At 34.5% G+C, this 17,901-nt stretch overlaps 1 protein-coding gene across 5 annotated transcripts in view; it reads right to left on the reverse strand.

Annotated features, from left to right (window-relative positions):
* Window positions 1-9,584: 9,584 nt before the first annotated feature.
* Window positions 9,585-17,901, reverse strand: part of LOC1272715 (homeobox protein abdominal-B) — a 33,210-nt gene continuing 24,893 nt past the window's right edge. For all 5 annotated transcript variants that reach the window (XM_061644321.1, XM_061644322.1, XM_061644319.1 and 2 more), the window contains 2 exons: window positions 10,716-10,927; window positions 9,585-10,648 (listed from right to left, as the gene is read on the reverse strand). In XM_061644321.1, coding sequence (XP_061500305.1) covers window positions 10,454-10,648; window positions 10,716-10,927 — 407 coding nt within the window. In that variant the 3' untranslated portion in view covers window positions 9,585-10,453. The remainder of the gene's footprint in view (window positions 10,649-10,715; window positions 10,928-17,901) is intronic.

Consider the following 17,901-nt stretch of genomic DNA (forward strand, 5'->3'; position numbering starts at 1 on the left):
TTTTTTTTTGGCACATCAGCCGTTGCCGATAAAGGCCTGCCTGTACCCACTAGTAATGTGGGCTTCGTTTTCAGTGACTTTGTGTTACCATATCTGAATAGTCAGTCCTACGTATGGGGTCACGGGCTATTCGGAGCTTGATATATATATATATATATATATATATATATATATATATATATGGTGTTTTGGTTTTTTTTTGGCACATCAGCCGTTGCCGATAAAGGCCTGCCTGTACCCACTAGTAATGTGGGCTTCGTTTTCAGTGACTTTGTGTTACCATATCTGAATAGTCAGTCCTACGTATGGGGTCACGGGCTATTCGGAGCTTGATATATATATATATATATATATATATATATATATATATATATATATATATATATATATATATATATATATATATATATATATATATATATATATATATATATATATATATATATATATATATATATATATATATATATATATATATATATATATATATATAAATATATATATATATATATATACATATATATATATATACATATATCTATATATATACAGTGAACCCTCTCTTATTTGACACCTCTCCAATTTGAAAAACCTCTCTTATTTGAACATTTTGCACAGTCCCTTGATTTCCAGTACATTTTTGTTCCTCTAATTTGGAAAACCTCTGAAATCTGTGTCCCTCTTATTTGTGTATGGTGTTGCCATGGTTATTGAAAGATGTATGCTCAAATTAGCGATTCTGTTCGCAGTTTCCTATAGCAACAGTTAAGGCTGCATACTAAATGTTCTGTCTCTTTCTTGTTTGGATGGACCTTTCGTTCACTTTCCACCTCTGTAATTTGAAAACCCCTCTTATTCGACAGTCCCATCGCCTCTCAAATAAGAGAGGGTTCACTGTATATATATATAAATATAATATATATGCTAACAGTAATTATCGAATAATTTCACAATACATCATCCAAACTGAAAGTAACAACATATTTAAGGAAGTTTTATTACATGAATGAGTAGTCATGATTATGTAGCAAAACTTTGACGAAAGAATAGGATTAAAGCAATAAAAATATTTTTGAGTGTATACGCATCCTGACACCAAAGCGGAAAAAACGGACATTCTGTAGTAGGGAAAATAGGACACCGGATGTGTTGTTTTATTTTACTTCTTATATCAATTAGTGATAAATAGATTTCATCAAATACCTCATATAAAGGTATTTGGAAGATATAAACCATCCATTAATGAGAGATAACATTGAAATAAGCGAGAAATGAAACACCTGTCAAAATAGCCATCAAGCTTTATGCTATTACACGCTCGATGCTGATTAGGCAAAGCAAGAAACCCAATATCTTGCCTCGACTGGGACCACTTTAATCAACAAAATGAAGAGGCATTGATATGAGCTCGTTCAGGAATAGTTGAGAGATGCTATGGGATTATAAATATCAATATGTTGAATTTTGACATGCTGGAAAAAATGGCTTGATCTATTAACCCCTCCTGCTTGAAGTTCTTCAAACATACTGGGGTCATGGACTTTCCTCGGAGTAATTTCCTAAAGGGAAGTTCTAGACTTTTGTTCTGTAAGCTGAAGCAACGTCGGCTTTTAGTGCCCAATATTTCAATAATACTTTAGTTTTTGCATTCTACAAGTTGTTCACGGTGACAGGACGTGGAAAGCAATAATATATGTTAAAATACTATAAACCTCTTCATTTTCCAACGTTTTCTACCCTTCATGGTGTTCATCTCTCTCAGATTAAATGTCAGCCTAACTCGAATATTTAAAACTTCACGAACAAAAACATATTTTTCATTCGTGAAAAACAAAAATCGATAGAAACTTAAAAGTTTCATCACATTTTCTGATCAAAAATGATTGTAAGAATGTTATACACATTTTCATGGTCGTTGTATTTATACATCCCTAGATTTCCTTCTCCTATGTTATGCTCTTAAACTACTATGGGCTCGACAAGAGGATCAGCTACCTGAGAACCTAATTTATGAACTATTTTGAGGATTCCCAGCATATTTTAGCTCTTCAGAGGACGTACATGAATACTGTTAACCATTGCTAGAGGATATACTGGATGATATAAAAATAGCCTCTATTTACCCGTCGAAAGCATGTCAGGAAAGTACAATAAGCTATATTCTTATCAATATCGTGCCAACACTCGATTATAAGATAATCTAAGAAGGGTTTCAGAGACATAAGAGCTTCTTGTATGACGTACAATCTCACGAGGGAGTTGACGTCCTCGCACCTGCCAACCTATCGGCCTCGAAAAATTAACTATGTCTATAAAATATATCAACAAATAAAAGAAAACAATGTATAATTAAATGGTCTATCATATTTAATTGTATTATCCTATCGTTTGTGTAAGTTAACCGTACATTTTTAGAGTAGAGAGAAAAAAACATTTTTTCAGGTCAATTCAAAATCAACACTAGCTTTGAACCGACCATTTTACATTTTTCATCAAAGAATTGTTATAACGATGAAAGCTACAATTGTATTGTAATGTATTCCAGCAAAAGTGTTTGCTATAAAGGTTACACAATATGTTTAAATCAGCGGTCGGCAAACTTTTAAAGCAAAGATCCAACTTTAGTAAATGATCGAGTGCTGTGGGCCAGGAGAATGTGTTTTTTTTTATTATTTCGCTTAAATTATTACAATTTAATCTTTTAGAAACATTTTAGGTATTATTGTTGTTTTTCTGTGATTATACCATCCAAGTATAGTTCAAAATTAAAGATACCTTCTTTAAAAACCAATTGTAATTTTTAATCACTTTACAATCAGCAATAGATGGCCAAAACTTTGATCAGTCAAAAAACTACAAAAAGAGATCCATATAGCTTCTTGATGACCCCTTCTTCCCACGCCGTAAGAAAATATTGAAGATATTCCGGGGATGATACAAAAGTCTGAAAGGCTGAAAAATTATCGTAGCAAACATAGATTCAGTAGGGGAAGGTTGGTAAAGACGGACACGTTAAGGGAAATGGTCAAAATCTAAGGACATATAGGTGCAACGACCATGAAAATATGCATACATTATCTTACACTCATGTTTTATCTGAAAATGTGTTGAAAATTTTAAGTTTCCATTGATTTTTGCGTTTTTTTTTTTCATGAATGAAAAACATGATTTTTTTCGTGCAGTTTTGGAATGTTCGGGTAAGACGGACACCTGATATGGGAAAGATGGACACCATGAAGGGTAAGATTGACACCTTTAGAAAACGTAGGAAAGTGAAGAGTTTTACAGTATTTTAACAATATCCATCGCTTTCCACGTCCTGGTACGTTTATAAACCAATTCTTGGCCAATTGCAACAACGATTCATCCAGCCGTGAATTTAGGAATTGTTAGCATCGCTTCTAATAGAACGTAGAATGCAGAATCTGAGGCATCTTTCTTTAATATCGGGCACTAACAGTGGAGGTTGCACCAGCTTATAGAACAACAATTAAAAACTTCGCTATAGGAAATTATTCCGCGGAAAGTCCGCGACCACAGCATATTTGAGGGACTTGTTAATAGGTCCAGCCATTTCTTACATTGAAGATTGAACTTTTTGATATCTGTAAACCCATAGAATCTCTCATCTATTCCTGAACGATTTGATATCTGCACTTTATCTTTATTAAAGTTGTTGAAGTCGTGACAAAATATTGGATTTCGTGAATAACCTCATCAGCGTCGAGCGAGTAATATCATAACGCATGACTGCTATTTTGACCGGTGTTTCATTTCTCGCTTATTGATTACTTTTTCTAGTTGCGTAATGGTTTATATCTTCAAAATACCCTTATTTAAGGTGTTTGAAGAAATATTTTTATCACCAATTGATATAAGAAGTAAAATAACTCAACAAATTCGGTGTCCATCTTTCCCTATGACAAAGTGTCCGTCTTTCCCGCTATGGTGTCAGGATATTTAAACCATCAGAAAACAAGATTTTGTATTGCTTTCATTCTCGTTCTTTCGCCAGTTTTTTGCTTTACCATCATGACAAATCGTTCATGTAATAAAACTTCCGAAAATATAAACAATGCAAGATAAAGAGCTAAAGACCCGCAATAATCAAATTAGATCCACAAAGGTGCGCACGATTGAAAATTTGTTTTGATCGTGAAGTTAACCAATTTCGCTTATATTACACAAAAAATGTTCTCAAATGTGTTGTTTTACCTTCAGTTTGGTTTCTACATTGTTGAATTACACGAAAATTACCTTTTTCATGCATTTATGAGAAGTGTCCATCTTACCCGCAGTGTCCGTCTTTACCTACCTTCCCCTAATTATAAAAATGCTTTATGGACAAGTCATGCCATGTCAGATAAATTGATAACTGATTCCTTATGAAAAAGCTCTTGGGCAATCGTTGTACTCGTACACAGCAACAGTGTGGAATCGTCGTTCTCGTTAAATTAGCTAAAGTTTTTTTTATTATTTGTTTCTGTTTTCAAACACGATAAAAAAATTCTCAAAACAAATTTAAAGGGAAACCTACTGATTTGTGTGAAATTAAGAGGAACGATTAAAACATAACAAAAGAATATCTCATGAAAGTGCATGGAGCTGTTTCACTATATTTAAAACATTGTTTTGCATGTTTTGCGTTGGCGAAAGTCAAATGCTCTCCCATCGCAAAGTCGCATGCAAAACTTTAAATAAATTTATTGCAACCAGTCTTTAGTGCATCACATCAATATAAAATTTCGTGTGCAATTTCCTTCAAACCGAAAGTCGTATTGTCGTGTTGAAACAATGTTAACCGTTATGTAATTTAACGTTGCATTTACAAAATTGACCAATTCATGGGATTATCATAGGATTATCTTCACCCGTTCTAACAAATCGTTAATTGCACTTTGAATAGTAGTATCCCATGAGACAACAGGCAACCTCTATCAGTCACTTCACCTTGACACCTCTATCAGTCAAACTCTAACCATGATGACCAAAAAAGTAAACCAACCAACTTAGAAGCGTGCGCGATCAACGAATGACACCCCGTAGCGTCTTAAATGGACTGCATACAGAAGTTTTTCGTCGCATGATAACGTTTCTGCGTTTTGGTCACCAACATCTTGACACTGTTAGGCAACCATCAAAGCATCGCAAGAGAGCCCAGGTTAATTTTTGAGGTTCCAAAAAAGCTAAAAATGAAGACAGAGGTACAAGTGGCTCCATTACTGGGTTATCTGGGCCGGGAGATCGATGCAACCCGCCAAACAGTGAAATAGTACTTGGGAAACATAAGCACATATATCATAAACACATATAAGCAGAAATCACGTCCACTGATTTCGCAACGGCAAACAGTGACGCCAAAACTTAATGCGTTCGTATTAGGTGAGTTTCGGCAAAATTTCGACATGAAACCCTAGCTCTACTCTAACAATTCTGTCGCGAAAACTTAGGATGCCTATAGTCATGTCTTCCTCCATCGTGGCAAAAATTCCAAATAACTGATGAAAGGCAACTCCCAAGGTCTTAGATTTATTTGTCCAAGGAAGCTTAAAAAACTACCTTTCAAATGATGTACATGTAAATAAATTATCTCCGTTTGTCATTTCGAATTACCTTGGCATCTCAATACAATATGGTAGGTATTTGAGCACATTGTCCATTCTTAAACGTTTAAATTAAACTCTTCTACTATTATCCCTCAACAACCTGGCTAATCGTACTATAACAACTAGCTTTATGTCCTTTTCATCTTTCGTCTCATTCCAGTTAGAGTCAGTTAAACATTTTCATACTATTTATATTGACTTTAAATCTGCATTTGATTGTATTCCTCATTCCCTTCTCTTACATGCATTTTCACAGCTTGATGTCAAAAATCTGTTTGCTACGTTCTTTGTTACGTTCTTTTCTATGTGATCGTTCGTAGTGTTAAATTTAATGACCTGTTTAAGAATTCCTTTTCATGTAGTGCAGGCGTACCGCAAGGTAGTGTACTAAGTCTATTGCTGTTTATAATTTTTATTAAGGATGTCCATACTGTCCTCCATCTTGTTTGTTTCCTCTGCTACGTAGACGACCTCAAAATCTTTCTCCGTGTATCTTCTAGTGATTGTGCTTCCCTACAAATTAGTCTTGACAGTTTTTTCCTGTTGGTGTGCTCGTAATTCCCTCATTTTACACCCTGATAAGTGTAACGTCATTTCGTTTAGTCGTTCGCAGTGTCCAATCGTTCACTCGTACATTCTAAATTATGTGCATGTCAATCGTATTTGTATCGTCAAAGTCCTCGATGTCTGGCTGAAGACTCTGTTCTGCTAACCGGTCAGATTGATTTTGAAGTACTGCTCAGTAGTCTAGTCCCCATACAGCTCAGTTCCACGTCGAACGTATCGAGCGGGTGCAGCGATCATTCATCAAGTTTGCGATGTGCAAAATCCTGGGTGGATTGTCCTCCCCCTGCCACCTTACGAGAACAGATGTCAGTTTCTTGGCCTGGAGCTACTATAAAACCACCGTTCCCATGCCCAATCGTCCTTTATTACCGCCTTACACCTTGGTAATATTGATTCTCCATCCATCCTTTCTTCTATCCCTTTCTACGTCCCTAACCGTGTTGTACGTAACTGTCCTCCCCTACTGATCCCGTCCAGCCGAACTGCTGTGAGCCGCAATGACCCCCGCCTTTGTGAAATTCGTCAATTCAATTGTGTATCCTCTATGTTTGATTTCAACCTTCCCTTATCATCTTTTCGATCCCGCCTCAGAACCCTCGATAATCCAGTGCTGCCTTAATTTTTGTTAGGTGAGGAACATTGGTCATAAGTATTATTTAAGTATTTTTGTAACCGGTAGGTAGACAAATATGAATATGAATATGTCATATAACTTCTGCTTCATTATGGCAGTTCAAACAACTGCCAAAACTTTTCGATGACATGTCTACCAGGGATCCTCCCGTTTTTTTTCATGCCAAAGTCAAAATAACTACCATAAGATCCTAACGGATCTGAAGGATTCAAATGAAAAAAATAACATACAAATATCATCATTTAGAAAATGCTGTTAGGCAAACCCATGCAGGGAATTTCACTGTTTCACTTCATTATGTTTATTAAATCTTTTACTAATTCTAATCATAATCACTATAGTTAAAACAAGTGTAGAAAGATCATATAGATCAGTCTAGACCTCGCCTTACTGTAATCAACAGTTCACACTCATCTGCAGAAACTGCAGATAGAAATGCAGAAACTGCTATCAGAAATATTATTGACATATTTTATTTTTTGACATTTCCCTCAGCTTCATTCCGCAATTTATCATTCACTCCCTTTTTTTTTCTTTTTTACGATCCTGTTTGAGAATGAGACATTCAGAGATTTAGTCATCTGTGATTAAATTCCATGGTTATTTCAGTTGGATGATATCTTATTAACCATGGAACGAATAGAGTTGTAGAGTAAAACTCAAACAAAACCCAAAAAATTCATAAAACATGCAATACATGTAATTCAACATCAACCTGCAAGCATTATATGAATGTGTTAAATAAATTCGTTTGAGAGGTTTTATTATTATTACTACTATTATTATTAATATTATTATTATTTTTAATATCATTATTATTATTATTATTATTATCATTAATTATTTTATTACTATTATTATTATTATTATTATGTGTAACATTCAATTTTGAAACTAAATCGTACCTTGAGTATGTCAAAAGTATCAAACTGTTTTTTCTTGTTTCATTGTTTCAATTCTTGTTTCATTGTATTTATTATGTTCCTATCATTAATTTTAGAACAAGAATAGTTCACATACTAGCATAAACAAGCGTTAACGCTCTATAACTCTCTAGCCAATCAGTAAATATATAATAGTTCCTGGTTACTATGTGAATAATTAGTTTGTTTTAGAGCTGCTTGCTAAAACACCATTAATTATTTTATTTGTTCCTTGTATTGTTGGGTATATTTGGCTTCTGTTTTTGTCGGTCAGTACTGTACATTATCATTAGTAATTTCATAACTGTAACGATGAGTACATGCATAAGCAAAATTCTAGACTAATAGCTAAAAACTTGTTCATGTATAGTTTCTCCGCTGTTAAATAATTATTTATGTAATTTAAAATAAATAATTATTATCAAATTACACAAAAACACATGTTCTTTTATTTCCAAGAACCAAAATGCTAAAATAAATATTTCGTTTGGTCGATTTTCGTAGTTTGTCCACAATAACTCAAATATTTTATCATTTTAAATAATTTTAATTTAAAATGTAGTCAAGTTTTCCAAGAGTTATTGATTAACATATATGAAATGCAATTGCCATGTTAGCATTATTGCGTTTATGAGATATGCAAAGAATAAAGCAAAACTTAAACTTTTATATACAAAAAAAAACTATTTTATTAACGATTGTACCATAACTACCTACAAAACTCTTGACTTAAAAAAATTCACTCGAATGAATTTATATACTTAAAACTAAAAGTAGTGGCCATCTATATTCTCGATTCGATACAATCATATGAGACCCAATTATCATAGATATGTAAACAGAATAAATCCTTTAGTTGTTGAACAAATGCTAGCATTGAATATAAATCATTATATTTTTGTTTTAAATCAATTATGTTGAAGGGAAACAAATTATCTGAACTGAAATACATTAGGCTAAACTTCCAATCAAATGAAATATCTCTTAAGTAATCATATTTACGAGTAATATAATAATAATCACATGCAATTCAGTCACGTTTCCCTCATTTCATCGTCTTGTCTCTTTTTGATTGCTGTATGTACATTTTTTTTGTCTCATTAGTTTGGGTGCATCTTTCCTGTACAACGATCCTGCATATAACATAATCTAAATGTATCATGTACCCAAAACGCACAAAGAGATATTGATTGTTATAGATATTATTTTCGGTTCTTCTGTACAGCGAAAATAACAAGGTTTCATAATGTGTGAAATTTTTGTTTTATTTCGATAGAGTGAAATGTTGAAATACTGTCAAACTATTCCTAATGTTTATAATTTTTTATTAAAGTTCTTCTGCATTTCTTCCATTGCACCTCTTACGTTTATATATATATATATATATATATATATATATATATATATATATATATATATATATATATATATATATATATATATATATATATATATTTATATATATATATATATATATATATATATATATATATATATATATATATATATATACTTTTGTGTGTGTGTGTGTGTGTGTGTGTGTGTGTGTGTGTGTGTGTGTGTGTGTGTGTGTGTGTGTGTGTGTGTGTGTGTGTGTGTGTGTGTGTGTGTGTGTGTGTGTGTGTGTGTGTGTGTGTGTGTGTGTGTGTGTGTGTGTGTGTGTGTGTGTGTGTGTGTGTGTGTGTGTGTGTGTGTGTGTGTGTGTGTTGGGAGGAGGGGGGAGGGGCCAACATATAGATAAGATTTAAGTTAAGTTTTTTTACGCTGAACTTATTTCATGTACTATTTACTCCTCCTACTCCCTTACCTAATTTTCCATTTCTTTCATGCATCTAAAGTAACTTACAGAAAAAGTTTGATTTTAAATATTTATATTACTTTATGAACTACCTGTTTCAACTACTCTCTTCATTTACTTCATACGCCGACACGAGCAACAGGGCTACATTATGATTGCTCGAAACAGTTTCCTAATTGGACTGTTGCTCCGCTTGTCCCTTCATATTGCCTCGTGCTGTTATTTATGATTCGTTGAAAGTTTCGTTTTCCCTTAACCCTTAGCTTAAATAACCCACTCTCGGTCTTAATTTTGGACATTTCTCACTGGCTGGATAGCTTACATACCTAAGATTTATTTACACCTGTCCCAACAACACTTCAGATTTTCCAGAATACTCCTCGCAAACGCAACTTACGCTGTCGCTCTATATTCGGTGGATTCCTTTACATAGTTCGCAGAGTTTCCTTGCTTTTTTATGCAATATCTGGATATTGTTGGCGATCGGCTTTTCAATATACCTGTGTCCTTCTATTCTCACTTCTTTCAAACTCGATTCATTTACGTATTAACTTTGCCATAGCGGCACATCATCTTCTACTACCGAATTATCATATGTGGCGAATTGGTTTAAAATTTTAAATCATTGTTGCTGTCGATAGTTTATGGGTGGTGCATGAGGAAAATTATTACACATCGACGCATTAATTGTGTCGCAAAGCTCCTGTTTCATCTGGTTATCTGGGGGGTTGGATTGATAAGATGGTTGATGAATTAAGTGAGAATGCAGAGAATGTGAATGTGTCTGTTGCTGTGCTTGGTCATGAATTGTTGTCGAATTTGAATGATGTTGGTGCTGCAACTGAAGTTGCTGAAAGGTTTGTTGAGAATCTTGCTGATTATGCTGTGTGTGTATTTTCGATTGGTGTGGTTGTTGCTCGAAAGGTCACTGATGCATTTTAGAGCCATGTAGTGTTGACATTCCCAGTCCTAGGCCTATATGATGAGGATTGTGATGAGGCTGCGCCTGGGAATGGCTATGACTGGAACTGTTGTTACTACTACCACTATTTGCTTGCGCAGATTGACGCTGACTGTTTTTTTTATTTTTCATTCGCCGATTTTGGAACCATATCTTTACCTGCTCGAAGAAAATGGAAATAAATAACCGTTAGCTATAGGTTAAAAAGAATTTTCTCAATGCGTACCTGGCGTTCAGTAAGGTTGAGATTGCGAGCAAGTTCCCATCGTTTCTGCTTTGAAACGTATGCATTGAAAAGGAATTCTTTTTCCAATTCCAACGTTTGGAATTTAGAGTATGGCTTCCGTTTCTTCCTCACAGTTACATTGCCTGTCCACTCAAGCGGATTGGAAGGTGTGCATGAACCAACACCACTGACACCAACAGATAAGCTGGAGCCTGTCCATATAAAAAATGTATACAAAAAAGCATTAATAATAGAAACGATCACTTTGACTAGTTAACTAAATTAAGTATATACAATATTCTAAACGACAAAACTATTAACTATTAACTTTTTTTATTGTTCATAAAATTATTGGCCAAATAAGCGATCTTATCATTGACTTTTAAATTAAACTGTAACAACCCGGTTGATTCTCAGTTCGGTTTCCTTTCCTTATAGTCCATCCCAAACTATACTTATAAACCAAACTAAAACAGGATCTTTTGTCTCCAATACAGGGTTTATCAAGTCACTATGCGATGTGAGTTTTACAATACATCTCACTTGAGACGTTTATTCTGACGTGCTACTTCATTTGTCCCGAAATAATTTTCTATTCCACCGCATTCATTTTTATCCTATATATGAAGTCTTTTCACAGGGGATGTTAGCTGGAGCCGTCCAAAATGTTTTTCTTTTTTTTTTCAAAATTAATTTTTTGGGCTAATTTGTGTTACAATTATGTTGTTTAATAAATAATAGAAGTTTATCTTTGCTCCGCTGTAGCATTCTAGCCGAAAAATGGATTATTCATTGCGTTATTAGTAGTGGAACATGTTCAGTCAAACCTGCTAATAACTCAATGAATAATCCATGTTTCGGGTTGAATGTTGCTGCGGAACAAAGATAAACTTATATTCTTTGTTAAACGACCTAATTGTATCACAAATCAGCACAAAAAGTCCTAAAATTTGATTTTGAAAAAAAAATTAAACCTCGCGGGCGGAACCGGTTAACATCCAGTTACAGCTTCAGCTTAAATTATGTTGATATTTTGTTCCAATTTTTTTAGGCCCGTCTAAAAATGGAGTTGTGAATTTGAGGGTTCAATATCAAAATTAATCAAATATAATATTGATTACGTTGTTTTGAAGTAGGCATCAGACAATACATGGATTACTCAATAAAGATTCGCCGAAAGCTGCTAAACTTCCTCTATCTCAGCGAAAAAGTGATTGACAAATATTTGATAGCAGAATCTGGGCTGCGAAAATGCAATAAATCTATTATTTTGCATGCATGCAGTACGTTGTATCACATCACTCGATACAGGCACAGGCAGGTGGTACAGGCAGGTCTTGACCGACAACAGTAGTTGAGCCAAAAGAAGAAGAAGAAATGTTAAGATTCAATTTTTTTGAATGATATACAAGTGTTATCACTAATTAGGAAATAGATTTAGAAAATTTTAGGGTTTTGGGATTTTTTTAACGACTAAAAAGCATTTAAAATATAAACATTAGCTGTATGATTTGTTAAGGATGCTTTGTAATTGAAATAATCATGTCCAAAATAATAAATATCATCAGGTTTTTCCACTGTCTTAGATATAGTTGTTCAAGATTCAACATTCATTTTTCATTGATTTTTTATGTTTACGCATTACTCGAATCATAACACAAATTACAATTAAATGTAGAATTGTTAATATTTTGCATCACATTTGCATTTAAAAAATGTAAAAAAGTTAGATGATAATTGCACTTTAAATAGCAGTAGCCTTTGAGTCAGCAGCCAATGTTTGAAAGCTCTAACAGCTGAACTCTAGCCGTGATGGTCGATAGTGAAAAGTGAAGCAAGCGTGAGCAATCAAAGAAAGGCACCCCGCCATGAAGAAAATGGACATCGTGCCGCAGCTTGTGCAGGTCGAATAAGAAGTGGCAGCCTGAGCGGCAAAAAGATCAAAAGAAGATGAAGTGGAAGACCGAGAGAAAAGTGACTACATTGCTGCGTTTGCTTGGTCGGGAGGTCATGCAATCGGCCAATTAATGAAAAAGTATCTGGAAAACATGGACATACATTTCCGCAAGCGGAACTCACGTTCCGCCGGTATGGTGGTACAGACCGGTCAGGCCGGTCTGGTGGTACAGTCGTCAACTCGTACGACTTAACAACATGCCCGTCATGGGTTCAAGCCCCGGAATAGACCGTGTCCCCATACGTAGGACTGACTATCCTGCTATGGTAACAAGTAGTCAAAGAAAGCCAAGCTCACTTCACCAGTGGGTAAAGGCAGGCCTTGACCGGCAACGGTTGTTGTGCCAAAGAAAAAGAAGAAGAAGAGGAACTCACGTTCACTGATTACGCAGTGAAATTCAATAACGTCACAACTCAAATCGATCATTTTAGGCGAATTTCATCGGAATTTCGATGTGACACCCTAGTCAGCGAATCGGTCCAACAACCCCACGCTGAATCCCATCCAGAATTTCTGAACCAATATGGTGTAAAAGTTCTTCTCAAACAATTTTGCGAAAACTGAGGAGGAATTGATAACCATCGAAGGTAGAACTTGATAACATGCCTATTCGCATGACTTCGTACGCTATGGTTAAAATTCTGGAAAAACTGACGGAAGGCAGCCCGCAGGGTCGTGGAATTATTTTTGCAAGTAATATCATTTCGAATAATATTTATGAAAATCAATTATCTTTTTTAGTAATTTTCCTTTTGGGTCCGAAAAAGTAAATATTTATACAAACATTACAATGTTGTCAAATATAGTAAATCATAAATTTATAAAAGTTATTAAAATATTTGTCATTTAAGTTGATGACATACAAAAATCAACTCGTGACCTCAAGAAAATATTAATTTTATAAGAAGCTCCGAAAAACATAATTCTATGATTTATATTCAATTGAGTACAAATGTACATTATTTTATTTCTTACTGTAAAGAAAACATATATTTTTATTTAATAGAGCGATAATATAATAAATAAATCATTTATATTTGAATGATCTATTCTTGAGTATTTTATGGCGTATAAAGTGAATTGGTACACTTTCAAAAGTGCATTTCATTATTCTTCACACCGCGAGACGTTTTTCTCTGTTGTCAAAAAATAAATATGGATTCAAATATTTTTTCAGTTTTCCACATAATTTTGAACACGCCACAAGCTGGACTGTGTTTGGAATTTTTGTTTTGTAATATGTTGAAAATCATGTGGAAAAATTTTCACTCAAGTTACTCAAGTAAAATTACTTTAAAGCCTATTTGAGCAAAAGCTTGTCAAAAAGCCTGTCAAAATGTGACGTTCAAATTTGGTTATAAAAAACAGGCTTAACAGGTTATAAAAACCTGTCTACATACACTTTGATCCTAGATTATACCGCTTGATCTCATTAATGCACCTTCCGATGAATGAAAACCCGACCTTGTTTTGACTTTTTTGTTTTGAATCTAACTCGAAGGTACTCGAATCTAACTCTAGCTTTGAGGCTAAAAAAATCTAGGCTGAAAATCGCAGGCTAGTTTTGTGAGTGGTTTTGTATGGAGTGTTTACATGATTTCAGCCGCCTACTTTGAAACTCCATATACAGTCAGTCCAAAAAGTATTCGTCTAGTTGAATATTTTGCAGAAAAAGGCGAATTATGGCCAATTATCAATACACACGTACTGCTAAAAATAAGCATTAAAATAGTGCAATAACAACTAAATTATTTAAAATACTAAAAAAAGTCATTTGATTGATGCACAAAAAGTATTCGTCTACTAGACTTTTGGCGAAATATGCGTATGAAAACAAAGGCTATGGAATCAAAAAATGTCCTGATCTTGTTTCTTATTACATTTATGACTATTGGCGACTACTTGCACCACGCATCATTTGAAATCATTTGAACCTTTAAAAAGGCCTTTAAAGATTGTTCCAATTATTCTCTGGTAGAAATATTGCATTTCCGGACTACGAGGACAACTTCCATTGAAAAAATGGCAACTGATATCATATTGAGAGTCTACTAAATCATTTTCATCAGTTTGGTTTCAGCTGGTTTGGCTTTTCGGGCCTGTATGTTCTCCAGCTCGACTGTTCTTGAAACATGTGATACATTTTAAGTAAAATTTCTCAGAACTGGGACTCAAAGTACTTAAAAACTGCATGAATATGTTTCCCCATCTCGTCTCCTATCAATTTGAATCATTTTTCTAGCTCACCTTTTCTCACTGAGTTCTAGTATCATGGCATCATGGTGCTACCGTTACACGAGATTTTACTGCTGCATCTTAGTAGACTTCTTTCGCTATGGTAGACGTCGGCCGTATGAACTTGGCGATTTAAACATGTTTTAATATGTTAGTAGAGCCTAATTTGAAACAAATTGATGCACCTGAATTATTTGATGCACCTTAACAGATTTGGCAACTTTCTGTGTATGGTACTATTTAAACAAAACATGTTTATAACAACTCACTCATTAAAGCTATTACTTGACCTGCTACGATGAAATGCAGCATGACCCATCAACCAAATGTGGCCCATCTTATCCTGATCTCATTGGCCAACACAAAATGCACTGATTATTTGGTAAAATTTGATTTTTTGGACATTAAACAGCTTCTTTCGTTAGATTAACCGTCAGGGATGGGTGCAGTTTGTCACACAATTAGTGTCAGAAAAAAGGCCAAACTCTGATCAAATGAAGGAACGAGGCATCCCATACATTTTGAAACCTTCAAAAATGGGTAGGATAGGTTATGCATAAATTAAAGATACGATTTTCGCCATCAGGATCCATTCATTTAACTCCCTTGCCATTCGTGCCTCTCTGACCGCTTGAAGTGCAATTGAAACAACAGAAATGCATTAATTTAGAAGGAAGTTATCAGTAGATTGATTATAATAAATTTAATTCACGTCTACGTAGTGTTAGTCCAGCGTAAATAATTCAAAAGCTAGATAGACGAATACTTTTTGTGCGTCCATCAAACGACTGTTTTTAGTTTTTTATGTATTTTGGTTGCTATTGCAATATTAAAATGCTTATTTTTTAGCAAAACGTGTGTATTGAAGGTTTTATTAAACCTTTATCCCTTTATCAAACCTCATCATTACTTTTATCGCCCCATACGTATTGCGGCCATAATTCACCTTTTTCTGTAAAATATTCAGCTAGACGAATACATTTTGAACTGACTGTAAAAAGCTGACACAGAGTTTTTTTTTCTATTATATTCTTTCACCTGAATTGAATAATTAGCACGAGCACTATTCGAGCTTCATGACATTTATAAAAGAAACGCCCTAATAACCATCACCATTATCGCCATCATTATCGGGTAGTATATACCAATAAAAAACCCATTTAATTTTGATAGCAAACCGATAGCAAATATATATGGCAAACCGTAACTGTCACATGGATACAACCCGGATGATTAATACTGTTCCAATGACCTGAAATTTCAGCTCGTATTTTGGAAAAAGAAAATGCCTGAATATTGAGTAATTGGCATCACATAGACGCCAAAGCGATCGTAAACAGTGTACGTCTAACAGTTTTATTGGTTCTTAATTCCATCGTAACTCGGAATGTTACGTACAGACAACCTGTGCATAAGCATCCTAACATAGTTGGATAAATAGTGCATCGCATAAAACAAGCTATCAAAATTCTTCTTATTCTATTTGGCGTTACGTCCTACGCGGACATGCAGACCCTTACAGGCTTTCAAGACTTATTTCATTACCACGCAGCCGGATAGACAATTGGTACGGAGGGACGGTCCATTCTAGGCTTGAACCCATGACGGACATGTTGTTAAATCTTACGAGTTGACGACTATAGCACGAGACTGGCCTTGACCGGCCGAGAACTGACTATCCTGCGATGAGTACATAAAACAATCGATAAGTCACTGAAAACCAAGCCCACTAGTGGTACAGGCAGGTCTTGACCGACAACGGTTGTTGAGCCAAAGAAGAAGAAGAAGAAAAAGAAGACATATCATACAGAAGACATATTTATTTATATAGCAATTTCATCTACGTCACGTTAAAGATTTTACCGTTTCTGTTCACAATTACATCGCGTAACTACTAATAAATTGTTTAATGCTGAACAATACCGATACTCGTAAAAATTATCTTATTTAACCCATACCCAACCCATTTAGCAAATGTATCAAATTCCGAAAAAACTGATATGGTAACTGTACCTGTTTTCAGCAGGGTAACTAAAACGTGTAATTACGCAAAAACGCGTTGAAAACTGTCGCAACACATATTTTTGTAGAGATATGCTCTTTTGTTATTCAATTACAAAGTTTCACATCATTTCCTTGCATATTTTTTCAAAATATGAAACAGAATATGCAGAGTTTACAATTTTTCGGTAGATTTGTAGTCAGCCTATAGGTTGGCAGGTTTCATTATTAAGAGAACCAGAGCACTAACACAATCATAGTGTGATATTTATGAAAGTTGCTATGGTTGTAGAATTTATTCTCGCCCGTTTGAAATTTTAAAATCACGAAAAACAGGCATTTATTCACTTTCAAGGCTGCCGAAAATAGGTACAAGGTAAATTTTAATTTTTGACAGATCAATGCTGTGGGCTCTTTCCGAAACTGAAACAATAACACATTTTTGATTTTGAATGAATGAATAACCCGTATTTGCGTTGCCGAAAATAGGAGCACAGCCTGTCGGAAATAGGACAAAGCTGCCAAAAATAGGAACAAAAACAGTGTTTGCATTTTCACGAATATCTCCAAAAACACATTTAAATCGGCAAATAAAAAATAGTGCAACATAATACGATGGTTTATCGTTCAAAATAACGTCACTTCCATGCAAAATAATGAAAATTGTAAGTGTACGGGCAGATTTTGTGAAACTGCTGCACTTACCTGCCCAATACTGGTACATTTACCCTATATAGAATAACCTGAATAGACAAACAACAAGTTTTACAGGTTTTCCCACGATTTATTGGATGGTTCACATAATCAAGTGGGCTCTTCTCACGATGAATTCATTATATCCCATAGATTTTTGATTTATTGGTCCCTCAACCAGACCCTCAATTTATTGGTATCGTCCGATTGAACATCAATACAATTGAACCATATTCAGGGAAACGCCTAAACAATCGTAGGAATATGGGAAGCTAAAAAACTAATATTGTGTGTTCACAT

The sequence above is a fragment of the Anopheles gambiae genome, chromosome 2, assembly GCF_943734735.2.
Source record: "Anopheles gambiae chromosome 2, idAnoGambNW_F1_1, whole genome shotgun sequence".
In the NCBI taxonomy this organism is placed as follows: Eukaryota; Metazoa; Arthropoda; class Insecta; order Diptera; family Culicidae; genus Anopheles; species Anopheles gambiae.